Raw genomic sequence first — 22470 nt, 5'->3', positions numbered from 1 at the left:
AACAGGCAGCAATCCGCCTGATCCTCTAACCGACACCCCCTTACTCCCACGCAATTCTACACGTGGACCTGTTACTTCGTCCAAACCCTCTGTTTCTGCTAACGCTGCAAGCGGACCAGTAATTAATTCTAATAAAAAGAGTAACACAGCGATGCAGACCACCTTAGCACAGAAGGGCCCTGCTAATCCCAGCCAGCGCGATAAAAAGACCACGCATGAGGACAATAGGCCTATAAAACATCAAGGCCCTGCCTTACACCTTCCACCTGAGGCTTGTCCGTATGTTCTAGTTCTGGCTGGTATCCCACCGCTTAGGGAAGGCCAAGGAGAATCATGGGTTCAATTGCACAATAAGTGTATAGATTGGTTAACAAAACACAAGGGGGTGGGTTATGATATTTCAAAAGAGATCATAACCACACGGCGAGTAACTTGGGTCGGTCCTCTCTACAAAAATATCAACGGGGACTGTATTGTAATTAACTTCAGAAACCCGGGCACTGCAAAATTCTTGCTGAACAACAACTCTGGTCGACACGGTCCATCTACTGTGGTGACCCCTCTACCGTTAAAATATTTCTACCGTCCTCCCCACAAGATGATGCAACCCCCACCAGTCTTTCCATTACAGAATAGGTTTGGAATATTTCAGGACCTGGATACATTGGACTGACTGCCCTCTGAAAGCACCGAACTGCCTTCCGTGTGCTTTGAGGCAGTTCAGCTAGTGGAAACACCTCCAGAGGCGGCCCCGTTAACATTGGAGATCTCTCCACCTAGTACATTATGCGATCAACAGGGGCATGTTACAACTAAATCCGCCTCAAGAATTAACCAGGGTCCCTGTCTGAGGAATAATAATAATAATCTAAAAATTCTCAGTTGGAACATTGCGGGTCTGAAGACCAAGATGGGAATTCCTTCATGGAGGGACTGTGTCAATTGTTACGACATATTAATGTTTCAAGAAACCTGGTGTGTTGAGGACTTGTTGCTCGAGGGGTACAGTTGCCACAACAGGACTGTTTCGGCCCCTCTATCTGGCCGTCCTAGTGGTGGATTGTCCATTTGGATAAAAATTTCTGCAGAAGTAAAAATTGACAAACTACAAACTAATTGTCCGAGCTTCATGGCACTCTCATATACCCAGAGGATAAAACTGTGTTTAATCAACTTCTATAACAATGATTTTTTGTCCCAACCTAACCCAAATTTTATTCTTTTATTTGATTTTATTAATGAAATTATGGATGGACAGGTACATGGGAAATTTGATGGCATTTGTTTAGGGGGGGATTTTAACGCACATGTACATTCAAGAAATCCCCCATGTAAAAGAGGCATAGAACTGTTAAATTTTCTTGCTACCAGTGAACTTGTTAATTGCATGGAACATGTAGGTATGGAAAACCGCGCATCCCCATTTCCCACCTTTATTGGACAAGGGGGAGGCACAACAATTGATTATGTTTTCGTCTCGCCCGCTGTTGCCAAGGCATTAATAAGGGCAGAAGTAGTGTGTAAAATGTACAGCGATCATTATCCAATTGCCATCCACTTATCGTTGCCAAGGGGTAAGTGTCCAAGACATGAAATAGGTGCAAGGGGTTTGGAAGTCTCGACAGACAAATTGAGGGTAATCTGGAAGGGAGCAGACAATAAGGGAATCCTGGCAGGAATTTGTAAAAAATACCCAATTTTGATCAAAGATTGTCTTACTACCGAGGACCATGGGGCTAACGTGATTAAATCATTTTCTGAACTCTGTACCGTAATTAAAGGTGAGATTTCCAGACCAGCCTCTAGTAAGGCTGAGGAAACGCCTAGATGGTTTGATGCCCCATGTTCCAAAGCAAATAGGATGCTTAGAGCTGCCTTAAAAGCTGAACCGAGGGATATACCACGAGTAAGGTTGCTCAGAGTAGAGTACAATCGTGCCTTACGCACCAGATCAAATGAATTACTTAAAACCCACTGGGATTCCCTGGCACGATCTGCTGACCTGAAAGATACCACTGGGTTCTGGAAGGAGGTAAAGGTGATAAGATCTATTGGTTCCAACTTGACTGAAATTAATTGTAACATTACTGGTCCTACCTGGGTTGCACATTTTGGAAAAATCTATGCAACACCAGATAATCCTCCTTTGTTGTTACCCCCCCTACACCCATTGTCTATTTCTGTATCGGAGGTATTTGATGCTATTTTAGAAAGCGCCGGGAATAAAGCACCCGGCTCCGATGGGCTCTCTATAGACCAGTTAAAATGTGAGCCCGATTTTTGGGCCCCGTTGCTATGCAATGTTTTTAACAACTTAACAGACGGGCAAATTCCGGAAACATGGTCACGTAGCATTATTGTTCCCATTTTTAAAAAGGGCGATAGGCTGGATCCTGGGTGTTACCGTCCAATTTCCCTAATAGATAACACCTTGAAAGTCTTGGGACGGATCATATTTAAAAGGATTAGAACTTGGACCGATGAGAACAACATCCTACACCCTAGCCAGCTTGGGTTCCGCAGCAGTGTCGGAACGGTGGAACAATGCTTGAACTTGAACCTGATCATGGCAAAATATAACATTGCTAAGAAATCCCCTTTATACTTTGGTTTTATGGACTTGAGCTCAGCTTTTGATTTCGTGAACCGCTCCCGCCTCTGGTCTACCCTTCTTGAATATGGCTTAGATGACCATCTGGTACACTTTTTAGCTTTTTTACACTGTGACCTCAAAGCATGTGTACGTGTGAATCAAATGGGTGAAGTCTCTGATGACATTAGCATTGGTAGGGGGGTCAGACAAGGGTGTGTGCTGGCCCCCCTCTTGTTTATTTTGTATATCAACAAGCTAAGTGGCTCTCTGAGCACCCTAACTAGTGATGTGCCTCACATCAATGGAATCCCTATACCCACCCTCCTTTATGCAGACGATGCGGTCCTGATGGGCCGCACTCCCAAGGCACTCCGTATTTTAATCTCAGGTTTTGTCCTTTTTATGGCCGACTTAGGCCTAACAACTAATTTTAAAAAATCACTGATCATGAGTTGTGGTCCTAAAAATCACAAAATCCCCCAGATCAATTCAGGGTCAAATGTCTTAAAAAGCACCAGCACTTTCCCCTACCTAGGGCTGCTATTTTCAAACAGCGGTACGTGGCATGCACATGTATCTTACGCCAGGAATAAGTTGGGTAAGGCCATTAACTGTGTAACCTCCTTGAGACAACCCAACCAAGCTGATGTAATAACTCCCCTGGTTAAGATATATCAAACCCAATGTATGCCAACCGGCACTTACGGCGCCGAAGTTTGGGGTTATACCAACTGCTCCCATATTCAAAGAGAAGAAAATAGATTTTGTCGTAAGGTATTGGGGGGGTTATTTGTTCTCCTAACTATGTATGCCACAACGAATTAAATATTCCTTATATAGAGGATTTCGTGAGATCCAGACCAGCATTATTCTGGATAAAGATATGGAACAACACGGCTGCTACCCTGACCCGTGAAATTATTATGGACTGCCTAAAGTGTGACAGGGGACACCATATACCATGGTTGAAAGCAGTAAAAGAGTGCCTTGTAAGTGTGGGGTTGGGCTCTCTGTTTACATCACCAAACCTAATAAATCGCTCCCATAAGACCATCACTTTAAGGGCATTGTATGACTTATACAGCGAAGAGCGTGATAGAAAGAACTTGACCAAATGTACTGTTGTAAAATATTTGGCCTATTCTGAACCACACACTAAAAAACCTGGCCCACCGTACAGATATTTACGCTTGCATCTCGGTAGATGGGTTAGGGGTTTACTGTTTCGTTTCCGAGATGGGAGTATAGTTAATTTACTGAATTTCCCGCTGGGATATAACAAACACCTCGAAACTTTAAATTGCCCTTGTAACCCTGACTTGAAGCAAAATCTTATGCATTTCTTGTTCTTTTGTGGTTTCTACAAAAAGATCATTGCAGAAAAAATGGATTGACCAATTTTAAATTAGCATTTCGGTCCTTCCAAATATTGGGATCAGATGAAGTCATTTTTAGGATGAGTTGTTTTCTCAAATCTGCTGTTAGATTGAGAATCACTCTTAACACTGAGGCATAACCATCGCACACTGCACTTTCCATTATGCACTTTAGAGAATTTTCTCTGCTTGTTTTATCTCTTTGTAACAAAAAAAAATTTCATGTGTATGTAGATAAAATTATGACAATGTGCTAGCCATCCTTTTTTAACAATGGTTTTTAAAATTGCGTTCTTAACAGTGTTTTTAAACAGGGTCTTTTAAATAGTGCTGTAAAATAATTCTCTCCTTTTAAAAATCTATCTTTATGAAGGGACAAAATTTTGTATAGTTGCGAAATTGCAAATGAAATTTGATTATGCTCGTTTGTCCTCGGATTTATTCTCCAACTGTCATTACTGAATTGAATGTTTTAAAATGTATTTTGTCTGTACTTTTATGGATGTTTTTATTCCGAATAAAGATCTTTTGACTTGACTTGACAGTCTTGACAGGTCATTGGCGTAATGGGCCTCTACCATTTCCCATAGCAGCGCAGGGGGATTAGGATGGGGATGGCGATAAAGGCTTCTCTTTCATATTAAGCAAGTCAGTCCCTGGTGTCCCCTAGAATAATATGGGAGGAAAAGCGCTGATGTCCAATTTACTAAAGGGAAGGGACATTTAATATTAACCTGGTTTATTGCTTTGCACGGTGCAACTGTCTATTCAAACCAACAATAATATTGCTTGTGCAACAGGGACCACTCTCAGCCAAACTATGTGGAAAAATCGCATTCGAAGCTGTGCATGCCGGGGATGATTTAATATTGACTTACCAGGTTTTAAATTCCCGGAATACAATATTTCAAAACAACAGACAGAAACAATGGCTACATAATTATATGGTAATGTTATGCTGTAAATTTAACAAGCTGTCGCTTGCAGCTTGTTTATATTTGCATCGAGCTTCATTTTAACAATAGCTGCCGCCCCACACAGCACTCGTGGGGTAGGGTGGCAGCTATTGTTAAAGTGAAAGCTCAATGCAAAAATAAACACGCGTCAAAAACTGGCTGGAAAAAAATAGTGCTTACCGACTTATGAAGGAGACCGTGTAACCCCGCAAGTAAAAGAGCCAGTCGTTATGGGTGGTCACAAAAGGAGAGAGGGCGCAAACAAGGGGGGGGTTAAGAAGCCTTGTATTGAATCGGAAGCCAGCATTTACCTAGGAAATGACACCAGCCAATGAACTATATGGTCGGAGGCTTCCACAGCACTTCTACAGCATACCCTAGTACAGCATGCTTCGCAGAGAGAGCAGCGCATGCACTGCAATGCTAGGCTCGACTTAAAAAGAAAAAGAAAACTTTTCAGTTTCATTTTTTAAGGGCAGGCAGTGGTTATTGGGACCACTGCCTGCACTTAAATATATTAGCACCCATTCACAAAGAGGAAGGGATCCCTTGGGGACCCCTTCCCATTTGAGAGTGGTTTAACACCTACTTGAAGATTGTTTTGCGACCGTAAATGCAGTTGCAAAACAATCATACATTGGTGTTAGACTCGCTATTAGGAAGGGGCGCCCCTTCCTAATACTGAGTCGAAAACCATATTTTGTGAGTCGCAAAATATCGTTTGTGCATGGGGCAGGCCAATTTTGCGGGTGCAAACAGGCCGAATTCCCGTTTGCAACAGCAAAAAACGGTCGTACGTCTCCCCCTAAACGTACTTGTTCTCCAGAAGTCACTTGACTTTGGAAGAGAGGGTGAGGTTGATATGGGGAAGTTTTAACTGTCACTATTTGCTTTAGCAATTCTGGGAACACATGGTAGACATCAATATCCATCTATAGCAGTATGTTCAGCACCTTGAATAATCAATTATAACTTTTTGGGGAAAAAGATCTTTCATGCATTTTTCTCGCTAACACATTTACACACATCAACCTCACGGCTGAACTGGAATCTAAAAGTTATCCTGTAAAATGCGTTTGTGCTATCTCCAGGCTGTCCGTCCATACATCCATCCTATCCATCTTTCCATTCCCTGTGTCTTATCTGGCCAACCTTGCCCTGATTAACCTCCAATTGGCAAAAAAAGATTGTCCCCTTAAAACATCATCATTCAAAAGTGAACGCATTTCCTTCAGCAACAACAAACCGCCACAGAGTGGGTGAGTTGAACATTTGAAACAATTAGAGATGGGTATAGCGATCAATGTATTATAGGGCGGGCCAGCTTTTTATGATGTCATTTAGCCGTAACCTTTGGCTCGATATGACAATGACATTTCAATAACTTTTAGGAGCTAGAGGCAAGTATTACAAATAAGGACTCTAGCTATAGCTTTACTTACCCAAGACTGAAAATGAGTTTCTCGTTGATGCCCATCAGGCATGTCCCAATGGCAGCGGTTAACAGAAATATACCAAAGAAGACGTGGAGGGACTTGTAGCGGCTGCGGTGCGTCATGGAAGCTCCAGGAAACAGGAAAAGGGCAAAGCCAATCACCCACTAGATAAAGGCATTAGAGAAGCAAGTTGAAAGAGTTGCTAAGTGATATCAGCTCTACCTCCTCCCCCAAGCATATCTTCCTGACATGATTATGCGCATGAGTGGCCAAAGATGTTTCGATGCTGAGGCCAAAAACTTATAGCAACCTGGGCAGGGGGGCACCTTCCAGAGGCAAGCTACAGATATATTCCATCAAAACATTTCTGTTTCGCCCTTAATCAGCATGACACAAGCAATACTCTAAATAATCCCTTAGGTCTCTTTGTTGGAGCAAAAATGAAATCCGCAGGATTTACCTGTGTGAAGAAAAGGATGAACACAGCAATTCCACACCAGCTGTGTATCGAGTAGAGATGAGGGATCTTGCTGTTTGCATGGTTCTCAAACACGGCAATGATACCTGCAAGGGTGGACATGGGAGAGATGAAATACAGTGGACCCATTTCCAAGGTTATATGTATAGGAGAAAGTATTGTAATTGTTCAGTAACATGTTTTACCCAATTTAAAAAACCTACACTTCAAGAAACCTTTGACCTTGAAGTTGGTGAAACTAATACAGTTGCATCTTCCAGAATTAGACAACACGCTAGGATGAAGTTGGATTTTAAACAACTGTCTCACCATTATCACTGTTCACTCCCAAGGCTCAATGGGATTCCTAGCTTTTTGTCACCCTGATGGGACCTGTTGTGATCAAGGCCACCATTAATGTAAAGATCAGTCCTGTATGTTGCATTCTAGTCTCCGGAGTCACCCAGGCTACCTTGTACTGACAAAGGTTTCCATCTTACTGCACCTAGACCTGCACATTTGAAATTGTGACAGACCCACTGTTCACAGTTATATGCTTTATGACACTGGAACCTAGCCAGGTTACATATACTGCTATATTTCAATATCCAATCGATAGGAAATAAAATGCCAAATGGCGTGTGTAAATTTAACTTATATGTGCAAATGGCTTCATATATAATTTAACAATCACTATCACTTTTAAAAATCGCAATAAACTAATTTACTCACATGTAACTTTACACCACTATACTGTAATATGTGGGAGTAAATCTGCTTCCACATGCTAGGGCTGGGATGCCTTGTATAGTTACTACACACCCACATACAATTTTTCCATCCATTTCCAACCCAGGCTCATGTCAAAAGTAGAAGAAAATCTCGTTTCAGGGTGGGAATGGGCCGAGGACCTCTCCCCGACTCCCAAATTGGTAGGGATACATGGAAGGGGTTTATCCATGGGCAAACACATGAGGGTGTAGAGGGGGGGACTAAAGTGCAGCTTCCAGAGTACACTGTGTACAATGATGTTAGCAGAAATGATTTCGCATGAATGTAATCTTTCTGGTGTGTCGGCAATATGGACTGCAGGTAAAATACAAAATCTATGTAATTAAACTCCTTGGGAGGACAGAGTTCTCCAACAGCCTGATGCCGAATTGCTGGATCTACATATGGGCACTGTGACCTCTCTCTTGGGTTATGAGGAAATGATAAATACCAGAAACGTGCAGTCTTTATTTAAATCCTGAAACCCCAAAATATAATTTGTTTTAAAGTTAAATTTCTTCTAATATATAAAGCATAATTTGAATCTGGGATAGAAAATACATGTCATGTAAGTCAATGGGGAACTGGTGATGGAAATGGATAGATGTTTGAAGAGGTGGTTTCATTATTGTGCTGTTGTGCTGTCATCTTTTCATTGTGTGTCGCACTGTTGTAGTCTGTTATGTAGTTGTAGTGTTGTATTATTGCATGTGGTGGTGTGTTAGGATAGGATAACCTTTTTTTTAAAAACATTTTTTTAACCCTCATTTCACCGTAAGCGTCTGCAATTTTCGTATTAAGGACCCTATTCGTGGGCTCCCTGGGTCCATGCTCTTGCATTCGCTTTTGGGCCAACCAGGCCATCTTCTTTTTGTGCGAGGCTTGGTGTAATCGCTACACCATTAGGGAGCCTAACCAACCTCATTTCCGTACCCCAGGTGATTAATGGTAACTAGAAATGTTCTCCCCCTTGGTCTAATCTCGCCATACTTATTGCTGCTCCCATCCAGCTCTCCTACTGCGGTGGTCTAGGCTGTTTCCACAGCCTACAAATATCTCTACGGGCCACTAATATCAAACAGAGAAATAGACCCATTGACTTATTAGATGGTAGGTTTGTCAGGATGTTGTCAGTACAAAAAACAACCATTAAAGAGTTAAAATTTATTTTAACTTTGAAAATTCCCTCCAATGCCCTCTCCACATTCTCCCAGAAAAACTTTAAGTGAACACAATCAAAAAACATATGTAGATCGTCAGCCTCCAACACACCACATCTTGGACACTTAGTGGAAGAATTTGGTGCAAACCTTGCTACTTTTTTGGGCGGGTAATATAACCTATTTAAAACAAGGAAGTGATTCTTCTTAAGAGAAGCTGACTTGGCATACTTATATAGGTTTTGGAGGGAGAGAAGGTAAGAATCAGCAGAAGTAACTTCCAGGGCTGATGAGTTCCATACAGTATAGGGGGGGGAGGAAGATGTACATCCTCAGCATCAAGAAGACACCTATACCATAGCCCTACCTCCTTTTGTCTGGGATTTTCATTTTGGAGTGTGTTTTCAATCTCCCAGTTACCACCTATAAGCTCCTTCTCAGCCGCATACCAAGAACATATTTGTATATATTTAAAGCCAGAGAAGGAATCACCTATCTTTGCCTTTAACACATCCCATGGGAGGACTCCATCCGAAGATATTAAATCGGACCAGATGAAAATTTCCGCCCTCTTAATAGGAATAGCCAAATTATCATTTAGACAAGGGGGAAGCCCCGGAGAGTCCCAGATTGGGGCAAAATCAGAATAATAACTTATTCCCCATCTTGCCTTAATGTTTTGCCATACACTGAGAGCTGACCTTATTACTTTTAGTTGTACCTTTTTGAAAAATCTGGGTGCCCCAAATTTATATAAAAACCCAGTTCCGCCTCCCTCGAGATGGACCATGGCATTCATAGTCTTCCCCGAATTAGAGCTAACAGGGCTGGAGAGTAGACAAATTATGTTTCTTAACTGAAAGGCGAGGGAGTACAGAAACACATCTGGAAGGGCGAGGCCTCCCTTTAGTAGCCTCCGTTTTAGCTTCTTCCAGGAGAGCCTGGAGTTTTTATTAGCCCATATAAAGCTCCCTATTTTGCTTTGGATTTTACCCAAGAGTTTCCTAGGGAAACCCAAAGGGACAGCGCCGAACAGGAACGTCAACTTCGGCAGGATACTCATTTTAACCAGGTTTACCCTGCCAAAAATAGTAAGAGGGAGGTTCTGCCATTTCAAGAAAAGATGGTCAATTTCCTTGGACACTTTCCTCAAATTGATTATGGGGATATCCTCTATATCTCGTGTTATGGTAGTCCCTAAATACCTGAACTCCCCACAACACCTCCCGGTCCACCCTTTCACGCCCCAGCACATTACCTCAGTCTTTGAGGAATTGGCTGAGTATCCAGAGTACAGGTCGAACTCAACCAAGGTGTCCTCCACCCTGGGAAGCCCCTCTGCTGGATTGTTGGTATATACCAGCAGGTCGTTTGCATGTAGGGCCAGCTTACAGTTGTAATTAGATACCTGAAATGGGGTGATCCGCACATCAAGTCTCAAAGCTTGAGCCAGGGGGTTGATACAGCAGGGGTGAAATAGGACACCCCTGACGTGTTCCCTTTTGGATAGTGAAGCTCGATGTCAATAAACCATTTAGAAGAATGACGGCGGACACCTCCTCGTAGCACCTAGTAAGAGTACCTACAAATGATGGCCCGAACCCCATTACCTTTAGGGTCTCCCAGAGAAATATCCAGTTAACACGATCGAATGCCTTGGCGGCGTTATACGTGGCCACCGCCAATGGTTCCGACCGCGCCACCGCCAGATCTATACATCCAATTAGTTGTAGGGTTTGGTCTTGAATGTATCTTCGCGGCAAAAAACCCTTTTGATCTTCATTAATCAGTTGGGGAGCGACCCTGACCAACCTCCCTGCCAGAATACTAGTAATGATCTTATAATCTGCATTCAACAGGGAGATGGGTCTATACGAATCAGCCTGTAATGGGTCCTTTCCGGGCTTCAAGATTAGTACTATTATTGCTTCCCTCCATGACGGAGGGATCCTACCTTCAGGGCTGTATATAAAGTTTAACAGCTCGCTAAGTCTAGGTACTATAACGTCTTCCAAGATCTTATATACTTCGCCCGGGAGAGCATATGTCCCTGCCGCTTTATTATTTTTGATCTTTTTTAGGCTGCTCTTGATTTCTTCTACTGAGATGGGGCCTTCCAATAAGTCCCAGCCCTCTCTTGAGAGACTAGGTAAAGCTTTGCTTTTTAGCCAGTCTTGAATTAAATCAGAGGAAGGTACCTTCTCTTCTTTATAAAGTTTTGAAAACAGAGACAGGAAGCACCTCTGCACATCCTCCTGGTCACACGAGATCGTGCCAATCTCATCTACAGTCAACTTATTGATGTTATTCCTCACCTTATCTGATTTAATCTTCCATGCCAAAGTGGCTCCTGCCTTTTCACCATATTCGTAGTTTTCCATATTATGGACTGCCCATTGAGCTCTGATTTTTTGGTCCAGTTTACCTCTATAGGTCAAACGTTGGCTCTCCAGATCCCTAAGGATTTATGGCAGGTGATCAGGTGGGCAACTAGATCTAACTTTTTCCAGCCTGGATATCTCCTTCTCTACTTTTTTGAGATCTAACCTTTCTTCCCTATTTTTGGAGCATATCCAACTGTGTAGTACTCCACCAATATGGGCCTTGAATGCATCCCAAACGTACTCCAAAGATGTTGATCCTATATTCGCGGCAAAGTACTCAGTGGTTGATGTTTTGATAGCACTTATTAGCTCCTCATTTAATAACATTGCCCTTTTTAGTGTCCACCTTGGCATGGATTTCGGTTTTCCACTTAAGTATGAAACAGTTATTGGAGCATGATCGGATAGAATGGATGGAAATATCCACTAAGTGCTCTAAACCCCACCTGTCAGTAAGGATATAATCCAATCTTGAGGAGTGGCCGTGCTTTTTACTTAAAAAGGTAAAGCCTGGTTCCCTATCCCTCTTTGATCTCCATAGATTAACTAACCCAAGCTCATGCATCATATTAATCATTACCCGACTTGTGCGCTGAGCAACCAGATAACGACTATGGTTCGACCTATCTTTGGCGGGGTTAAGGAGGACATTAAAATCGCCACCAATAATTATTGGGGCAGTGACTTCTACGAGTTTGGCCGGTACTCTGAGAAGACAAGCTGGGTCGTCGGTGTTAGGACCATAATAAGATACTATGGCAAGTTCTGCCCCCCCCTATAACCACCTGCACCAGGATGCATCTCCCAGATTGGTCCGTTTTTGTATTGTGTTCTGTTGTATGGTTTGTGTCGAAGTTGTGTTGTTTAGCTTTAGTGTTATGTTGCGCAATTATATTGTGTAAGTGTTTATGTTGCTTTCATGTGGTTGCTTTATTTGTTGTTAATGCATGGTTTTGTAATATTGTAATCTTAAGTTGTTGAAATGATGCAGTGTTATGTTAATACATTTCTAAAGTGCATGAATACCCGTGGGTGTCTCGGCGCTAGTGGGTTTAGCAGTTTGATTAGAAGAGCAAGAATTAATTGTTAAAGAGCCAAGTTTTAAACAGCCTCCTAAAAATTTATAAGGTTGGAGCTGCTCTAATACTTATAGACAGGCTGTTCAAAACTGCAGGGGCGACTGAAGAAAAACAGCTGCCCCCCATTTGAGTCTCTTAAAAATGGGGCAGGAGACCCTCATTGTGTTTTTAGCTAGTAAGTCTCTGCTGGGTACGTACCAAGTTAGGGAGTGTTTCAGCTGGCAAGGACCCGAGTTCCGCAAAGCCTTATAGGTGAGACACAACGCATTTAATTTGATTTGGTTGCACACTGAAAGTCAGTGGAGTACTCTGATGGATGCAGACACCCGTTGGAACTTGGGGAGATCAAGAATAAGTCTTGCCGCCACATTCTGTACGCTTTGTAACTTTTTCAAATATTGTTTTTGGAGTTTGACATAAAGTCTCTTACAATAATCCAGTTTGGTAGGAATTAGTAATGAGATTTTCTTGAGTTAAGTGGAATAAACGGGGGAATCTTCCTAATAATACTCAAGGTGTTAATACTAGAAGAGATGACATGTTTAATAACATTTAATTTATCATCTATAAGTATTCCTAAATTCTTCACTTTTTAAACCAGTGTGGGGAGTGTTCCTAGGTCGTATGGCCAACAAAGTGGACTCCAGAAATGAGGACTATTACCGAAAAATATGACCTTGGTTTTGTCAGAGTTCAGCTTGAGACAGTGTTTACCCATCCAAATGCTGACAGTTGATGTGTTGATGTGCTGTGCTGTTGGTGGGTTATTGTTTTTTTTTATATGTGTGAGTGTGTGATCAAATAAAAGGTGATAGAAGGAAAGCTTGAAAAGAACCACTGGCAACTGCTCAGGGTAGCATTCCAGTCCCTAGTTTTTTGCCTCTTTATGCCACCGCAGATTAAAGCGACTCATATCCAAATCAGCCATGGTCCTGCTCCATCAGGAAAAATCCAACATTAACTGCTAAGACAGGTCCTTTCTGTACCTTAACACAAGTGACCCAAGAGTGGTTTCAGCCTAGGTGGGCCTCGTCAGTCGAGTGAAGCTCGGTTCCAGTGACACAGGGAGCATGAGACCCACATCTGGGAAAACACTTGGACATTTCTGGGGTTACATCAAACACTCCTTTCTCCATTGCAAAGGAAATGTGCACTGCCAAGTGCGCCAAATGCAGATGAATCTTTACAGAATACCATAATTGTAACAAATTACTGAGGTTTACTCAGATTGTTTGCTATTGTTAACCCCTTCAGCGCTAATGACAAGGGTAACTCGTCATGGAGTTTCCATTGATTTCAATGGAAATTATATGATCAGAGTAATAATGCCTTAGCAGCCAAGAGGTTAAGATTGAGAGAAATATCTGAGGAGGCAATAGAATATTGTCCCTAAAAAGACTTGAGTCACTGTACAATTTGGAACTATATACAAATATACTGAGAGGGTTGAATACAGATGAAGACCTGTGCACTGCCTTTATAATGCTATGTGTGGTTGATTATCATGCTTTGCTTTATAATCCTCTGTACGGACTGTATAACATGATTTTAGTAAATGGTTCTTACTTTTGTTAAACAGGGCCTCCACGGAACAAACAACACTGCTGATGATCGGCAATAAACTAAGATTTGATTTGTTTCTACCATTAGATATTGGTGCCCACTTGGGTGTTATGCTCTGGAATATGACCATACACATATGCATTTACTCACTTGGGCTTTACAATTATCTGTGGTCTCACTTTAATACTGTTTATATAGGAAACATGAAATTGTTTTGCGTGCATATAATTGAAATTATATTAAGATGAATAGTGAAATTTGCCTTTCATCCTTATGATAGAATACTGGTAAAAACGAGGCGGAAATATTTAGAATGTAAGGACTTTCATGTATTGGTAAATATAAGCACACTACAATACTGTTCATGACATTTGTTTATAATCTGATTATGACATATAGTTAGCTGATCAATACCCGATACCTTTTCATAGACATATGAATGAAATAGCACTGGATTCCTGTGAAAAGAATTTGTGAGGTCCAAAGGCCTACTTATAACTCATTGAGCTTTTTACCGTAAAGGCATTCAGTACCTGTCCATCAGATTTACTCTGTATCAACCGGTTAGGAAACTTTGGTCCTCCAATTCCTTGCTGGTGGTCATCCTTCGATTTAGAAGGGAAAAAACGGGGTGGCAGCTCTTATTCTTTTCTGGCTGTCAGGGAGTTGAATGCTCTTCTACTACAAATCTGTGCCACGAGGAGACTTTGCTTTTCAAGAAACTTCTCAAGACTTGTCTCTTTGGGTCAGCCTTGTAGTTATTTTATTTATTTAAACTTATAAGGAGCGTAGGTACCAGCAGTGGGTTTCCCGGCGCCAAGGGACAGATTAAGAGAGGGGAAAAGAACAACCATGAATCATTGCTGAAAAGACACACCCTGAGTCATTACTGAAAGAGCCACGTTTTAAGTTTCTTGCGGAAACGGAGAAAGTATTCCAAAATTTCGGACCCAGGTGGGAAAATGAGCGGCCGCCCATCTTTACCAACCTGAATCTTGGAATCACGAAATCACCTTTCCCAGAGGATCTCAATGAGCGACTGGGATGATCGGCCTGGATAAGGTCTTGTTAGTACGCAGGGGCTGAGCCTTGTTTTATCTTAAAAATGTAGCAGAGAGCCTTGACCTTAATTCGACTGGCAATCCTTAGCCAGTGAAGATCGTAGAGTGCTTGGGAAGCAGAGACTCTCCCAAGGACATGGCGTAAAAGCTGTGCAGCCGCATTCTGCACAACTTGAAAGTTTGTTTAACGTTGCTAGATCGGCTGTAAGGTAAAGGACATTTCCATAGTCCAGGCGGGAAACAACCAACGCCTGGACTACAGTCCTCTGTGTGGAGACAGGGAGCATCCAGAGGATTTTTTGGAGCCATCTTAGAGTTACGAAACAAATGGAAGCCACCTTTACTACCTGCTGAGGCATCGTGAGCTTTTCATCGATGAGGAATCCAAGGTTGCGGACCTGGGCAACAGGTTGAGGAGTGAGGCCCATTTCATTGGGCCAATGTTGAGGACCCCATAAATCTCTTCCCTTGTCCAGGATAACAACCTCGGTCTTAGCTCCATTAAGTTTAAGGAAATTACTCCGCATCCACTCAGAGACCCGAGTCAACCTTTGTTTCAGAACAGAGATTTTGCCACCTTCCACATTAGAGAGAGAAAAGATAATTTGCGTGTCGTCGGCGTACGAGAATAAAGTGAGGCCAGGGGTCTAACATAGATATTAAACAATAAAGTGCTTAGGATAGACCCCTGGGGAACGCCGTAAATTTTGGAAGAGGCTTTTGCAGAAAAGACCTGGAAAGTACGGCCACTTAAAAAGGAGGCCACCCAAGCCAGAGCAGGACCCTCAACTCCTAGAGACCGAAGAGATGCGAGAAGGATGGAATGTGACACCGTATCGAAGGCCGCACTTAAATCAAGAAGAATGAGTGCAGATATTTCTCTGCGATCGATACAGTGACGCAATCTCTCGGTAACTCCTAAAAGGGTTGTTTCATTGGAGTGATTCGACCTAAAGCCTGATTGGGATGAGTTCAGAAAGCCAGAGCTTTCCACAAAGTGAGTAAGCTGTGTATTAATATGCCTTTCTAAGATCTTAGAAAAGATAGGCAACAGCGAGATAGGCCTAAAGTTAGATAGATTTGAGGGATCGGTTCCGGCCTTCTTTAAAAGAGGAATAATCATTGCATGTTTCCACTCCTGTGGAACATGGGACTCTTTCAAAGAGGAGTTAAGAAGCTCCTTCAAAACACAGCGGGAGTCCAGGTCGAGTTGTTTCAAGATCTTGACTGGTAAAGGGTCGCAAGGGGAGCCTGATTTATTGCTTTCCAGACAGTGAGCAAAGGAAGTGTCATCGAAAGGTAGCCAAGCAGCAAGTTTGGTTACCGGGCAAGGCATGCTAGTAAGAGCAGGTACTGGGATCAAAACAGACTCTCCAATGGGAGCAGGAGGGCCCAAGGAATCATATATGAGCTCAACTTTTGCTATAAAGAATTCCGCAATTGAGTTGCATTGTTCCTCATCTAAAACAGGGGGAGCAGGGACCATGTCGGAGCCTGTCAGCTTCTTCACCACTGAAAAAAGCGTGCAGGAGCAGTTTTGAGCATGTATCACAGTATTGGCAATATAGGTGGCTCTGGCCAATTTACACTGTTTGTGTTATTTTCTAAGGGCCTCTTTGTAGCCCACTTTACAGGACGGCGAATAAGAGCGCCTCCATTTTCTCTCAAGTGCCTTACATTGGGACTTCATAACCTTTAAGTTTTCTGTAAACCACAACGCAGGGGAATGGTAAGGCAAAGAGTGTTTAGGCACCAAAGGGAGAAGTTTGTCAACAGCAACATTCAGCCATTTAGAGACAGCTGAGTCAAGCAAAGGTAGAGGCAGACTAGCTTCCGGTGGATTTTCAGACAGGTTAAAATCTTTGATGTCAAGTGTGCCCCAGAGTCGAAGGCTCTCATCCGTGTCTCCCCCGCCATTGACAACAGTCTCAGTAGATGTCAAAAGAAATTGGACTGCAAAATGGTCAGACCACTCCAAGGGGCGAGCAGAGGGTTCACAGTTAAACTGGAGATTAGAAAGAATAGGGTCCAAAAGGTGCCCTGCCGTGTGCGTAGGTCCAGAATTGCACAAAAGAATATTAAGGGCCTCTAAGTCAGATAGGATGTTTGATGGGTTACATTTTACTGTTAGCGCTGGGACACTCTTTTAGTAGCTGTTGCACTTTAGAAATACCTAAATAATAATGAACTGTTTGATCGAACGTTATAATATGGCGGGTCTGTTTGTCCTTGAATATAGTCCCAGGTATGCCTTTTTGTTGTTTTAATAAGGTTTGTGCATGTTAAAGCAATGTACTGTGTTTACATCTGTAACCCACAAGAAGAATTTTTAGCTAAACGTTTTAGGTCATCCTGAGGCAGGATACCGAATGTTGAAACAATGCACCAGTATTTCACGAGCAGGGGAGTGAATATTTCCTTTACGATGGAGAATGACATGTCTTTAGGCTCTCATACCAGACAGGTGCACCACTGCAGAAAGGGAGTGGAAGTTGAATGATAAATATAAATTATATAAATAATTATGCAGAAAAGAAAGCAGAGAGCTCCGAGTAGTTCCTAAGTTGAGGTGGAGAGTTCCTCCTATATGCAGCACCCTACAACACAAGTGACACACTGAATGTGCTCACCTCAAATGTCTGTTTTTTAGCAAAGTTTTTAAGCATAGGATTAGCACAGTGCCATCCACACCGAGCTAGAAAGGGACAACATCCTTTACCATTTCAACTGCAAAACCTTTAAGCATAGGATTAGCTGGTGCCACCCAGGCTGAGCTGCAAAATGACAAAAGCCTTTTACAATTCTTTCTATGAATTTATTGAAATGTATGCACTTTAATACATTCTGCGATGGGCCGCGATTTGTATAACACACAAGGATTTGTTTTATCAAGATCTGAATGCTCATAGTATGTTCTCTATGCACTGTATATATAGGTTTTGTGAGGAGGTGAGGCAGAATTTGAGAGAGAGGGGTACAGGCGACACACTTTCAGGCATACTGCCGTTCGAGGTACGCTTCAGGAGCTGCAGATTTAAAAAAAACTGAGGTGCAGCCTGAAAGCCTAAGAAACTTACAGGGGGTGGGGCTAAGTAGCAGGATGGATTGTGGGAAAATAACTGTTTATGTGATCTATTTCCTCATCACGCCTGTCTTTTCAGCAGTATTGCGAACACATTACGAACAAGCATTGGCATAGTCAATAGGTCTCGCCTTTGGGTCCTTTTTAGTATTTAATTATGCAGCACAATATCCTTGGTGCAACATCAACTGTTGCATGGCTAAACACTTCTAATGTCCCAAAGGCGAGACCATATTGGTTATGCCAATGCTTGTTGACTCAAGAAGCTGCCAGCACTATGTTACTCCTGCATAAAGAGGCACCATCCTCTTTCTTCAAGAAGGCATACGTGCAATTTCCGAGTCAATGAAGTGTATGTAACAGTAAAATAACTCCATAGTTTTACCAAAATGAAAAATATATATATTATTTCAAAGCCTAAATATATCCATAAACAGAAAGGTGAACAGTGACAAGCTTCGAAGGTCCTGCAGAACAGTGGATACATTGTAACATTCTTCCTGACTCCCTTCTCCCCTTGTGTTCTGTAAACAAAGTCAAGGTGAAAAACTGAAACCTGGCTTTTTCTAGTAGAGGCGAGAACAGCGCTGTCTCTATTTGCCCATGTTAAATGAATTGTAGTGCCTTCCGGTCTAAGTGCACTTTAAACTGTCTGGAGTAGTTTTTACCTGTTGCACAACCCCATATGTAAATAAAGACCTAATGCCATCAGAGGTCATAAGTCATACCATTTCCTTGGTCAGACCTCGACTTCTGAAAATAACAAGCATTGGTACCCAAGAAGGTTACTGTAGCTGGGACAGTAACCAAGGACAGTCAGAACCAGAGATAAGGCCTCAAAGTAAGGGATGTGAGAAGTGTTTGTCTCTGAAAGTTTGTGAAGCTCGATTGAACTGTCGCAAATCCACAACCTGGCAAACTTTTACTCTTCTCCATAGCTGCAGGAAATTGTGACTTTTGCTACCATGTTGGTGTCTGGTGACGACCAAACAAAACTTCTTTTTGGCTTGTATAGTGGAGGTGACGTTAAAGTGATTAAATGTCGTGGAAAAACTGTGACGAAAAAATGCATCGCGATGCTGAAAGCACAAAACACAAGAGCTTCAAATTAAATACAACCTAGTGGTTACTTCTGGTATTTAGCAGAATCCAGAGCCAGACAGAAGCTTCTCTTCCATATAATCCTCAAACCTCAGTGGATGATCATGGATTTGCGGAGTAATTTCAACAACTTTCACCTAATGAGCTACAACTACGAGAGCGTTGACAGAAGGCATTGGGCCTGCTTTACACACAGTGGCGTCTGGGGATTTTCGTAAGTGTTGGGTGTAAAAGGTAGGTATGACTTCTATTGAATAAGCGAGCAAGCTCCATGGACAAAACAAGCATTGGCCGTGCGGCTGTGTCACAGTGAAAGTGATAGTGATCTGTAAGGGTGACTGCGAGCGATGCACTTAATGAGCCATGACGAGAGAGGAAAGCCAGATGGCGCCTCTGCTCGTTACTGTGCGCGTAACCGCATGCTCTAGGCCACACAAAAAGATGTGGTCGGCTTTTTAAAGCCCAGTCACTAAATGTCTCGCCAGGGCAGCGCATGCGCTGGCTCAGGCGAGACCTAAAAACGATATAATGATAGGTGGCTCGCCATCCTCATTGAGGATATCTTCAGCCAAGGGGTTCCAATTCGAATGTGTTGGGAACAACAACGGTAAAGCTTGAGCTGCCTCTCATTGTACAATAGCCTTCTGTGTTGTAAGGAACATTTGTTGGCTGTACACAGCCATAAGAATCTACAACTTTGCGTGCAGAACAGGGCAGGCTTTGCAAAATGAGCATGCAGCAACTGACTGACAAAAAAGGCAATTACCATCCATCAAACAATGCAAAAAAATGATCATTTGTTGAATGTGTGGAATCAAGGAGTGTGCCTATAGCCTGTCCAAGCTTGTAATGGGGGCTCATTATACTAAAGCAGCATACACAGTGAAAACAAAAATGTGAGAGAAGTGATTAGTTGAGAAGTCACAGAGCAATGGCATTGGATGTTGAGATACAGTAGTGGGCCAGCCTGGGACACTAATTAGTAACATGTGAGCCACTGGAAAGGTAACAAAAACCGCACTAGAGAAGGTAGAGCATCCTTAGGTTTCAGGGTGAAACAAATGTAAATGTTTTTCAGCTGGGAGTAGTTTGTGAGTATAAAACCCTCAAAGGGATGTGCAGCCTAGGACCACCTAAGACATCACGGCTGAGTTTGGGGCACATCCAATTGTGTATGCCTATTAGTCTGATAAAGGTGAGTATGTAAGCATTTCCCACACCCTAATTCTATTCACGACTACCATCATGTCTAAAAATTCCAGAACTTTAGAGGAATATTCTGCAAGAGTGTTGTAAATAACAATCACTACCACTATTCAGCTCAATGTCTATTGTAATGAGGTCAGAATAAAAGACTGTTACAACCCACCCAGTTTCAAACTAGAAGCCTGAAAATGGCAGAAACTCAGTGGATGAATCAGCGAACATCCTAGGTCTATAAGGAAGAATTTATCCTCCCACTGATGATACCCTTAGCTACACTGAAGGCAAATCAGTTCCCGAGAAAAGTCAAGGCGGCCACATATTGGTAGAATTCTTCACATTTGTATACTGGTCACTCGAAAAGTAAATTATTGAACCTTGAAACAAGAGCACACTAAATATTTGAAACAGCATTAGAGAACTAGACACTTTATAATTAGAGTACCCTGCAACACCCATGAGCCAATCGGCCCTCAGCCTTCCTGAATGGTGTATTACAGGGTTTGCCAAACTGTGGGTCGCAAATTAATTTTTGGTGAGTTACAAAAGTCCAAGCAATAAATAAAGATGCCTTTAAATTCTGTATTTACATTTTCACATTTGCTGCACTTCAAAGACAGAGGTCAACGTCAGGCTATGTCTTCTGACAAATTGCTGCTTATAATTTTAACATAGGGATTGGTGTTTACAAAGTCCGAAGTGTGATAAAAACTAAGATTTTAATGGGATCAAAACAAATCAAGACACTTTACTTGGAGATGCACGAATGATAAATATCCACTGAAACACAATTTTCATTTATCATTTCTGTGCTATATAGTTTAATCAGTAAAACTGTATATCCGGGCCAATTTAGTGGCCATTTCAACTGAAAATGCATTGCTGCTTGTAAATGACAGTACACTACCACGCGATTCTTTTAGTTACCATAAAAAAATCACCCACCTCATATGCATTAAAGCTAGGTGGGTCACTGACATTTCTCATTTTAAAAAATGGGTAATGGTTCTAAAATATTTGGGAAGCACTCTTGCATTAGATGTACATTGCTGCCCACATAACCAGTTGCCACGTAAAAAATATTACAAGAGAAGACCAGGAAATTAACACATAATAAAATCTAAAACAGTACTCAAAATGCAAAATTTAGATCTCATGGCATGAGTAAACGCAGGGCCATTTCAAGTGTTAATTTTATGCACCATGCAGAGGATAAGCCTAATTTACAATAATAATCAGCCTAAGCATATTTGTTTCAAAATAGCACTGAGCTGCTGCATTAATTAAGCAAACTTAATTTCTGACCTGCAGTTGCTCATGGTCTCAAGGTCAGTACATATGGATCAAGTGGTGTGGCACCGCGGCCAGGGCGACTGACTCCGGAATCTGGGGATCACGGTTCGATCCCCGAGCCAGCGGCAGATTAGCCCAGCACCATGTGACTCTGGGCAATAGCTTGCTTAATCTTCCCGACGGCCCCCAGGGCCTAGAGACCCTTACGGGTGATTGTATGCGCTTTACAAATGTGGATTATTATTATTATCAAGTGAAAACAAACTTCACTTTGGAGTTATCTCGACATTCCTTCTGACAGTGTGTGCCTCTCTCTCTCTCTGAGCTCTAATGTGTGCTGCAGTAGTAGGGTGCACCCGAGTGTTTTATACTACAGGGAGGTCATCAGCTCTAAAATGTATGCCCCAAAGAGCGCAATAGCAGCTACTATCAAGATCAAAATCCAAAAAAGCAGGAAAGAAAATGGAAAAAGGAGATCTCTTAAAGGCAAAATAAATGACGCCGAAATGAAAGCAAACAAAGAAGGTGGTTCAACTAAGCACTGTGTACGTCAATGTCAACCAACATGATTGTCATGTTGTCTTCTGTACCACAAGGATTACATTTTCGACTTGGATATTGAAATAAAATAAGGCAGGCACAGAAACAGGTAGACAGACAAAGCACTTTGCCTACATTTCAAATACAACTAATATTTTAGGCATATACCCAACCAATACTTCTACACCGCCCTTATTACGATCTTACATACAGAAGTACCCGCCTGTTAAATCTCAGCATCTGCTTCGTATGCTAATGTCATGCACAAAAATGGCATAAGCTTGGGCATAACCAGGCGCCATTTAGCGAGCAGAGCAAGCTCTTTTTGAAGCACTTATCAGAGCCTCGTGTGTTTCTAATATATTTATATCACACAAGCACAATTTCCAGAACTCTTCAAATATTTAGATTTTTC

General features: G+C 42.1%; 1 protein-coding gene across 1 annotated transcript in view; it reads right to left on the bottom strand.

Annotated features, from left to right (window-relative positions):
• The window catches only part of CYB561 (cytochrome b561), a 273087-nt gene that overhangs the window by 75602 nt on the left and 175015 nt on the right, over window positions 1-22470 (bottom strand). The window contains exons 4-5 of the mRNA XM_086923823.1: window positions 6822-6925; window positions 6368-6525 (exon numbers count right to left, since the gene is read on the bottom strand). Coding sequence (XP_086779949.1) covers window positions 6368-6525; window positions 6822-6925 — 262 coding nt within the window. The remainder of the gene's footprint in view (window positions 1-6367; window positions 6526-6821; window positions 6926-22470) is intronic.

The sequence above is a fragment of the Lissotriton vulgaris genome, chromosome 5, assembly GCF_964263255.1.
Source record: "Lissotriton vulgaris chromosome 5, aLisVul1.2, whole genome shotgun sequence".
Lineage (NCBI taxonomy): Eukaryota > Metazoa > Chordata > Amphibia > Caudata > Salamandridae > Lissotriton > Lissotriton vulgaris.
Note: the sequence above shows the minus strand (reverse complement) of the source record. Positions and strands in the feature narration are given on the sequence as shown.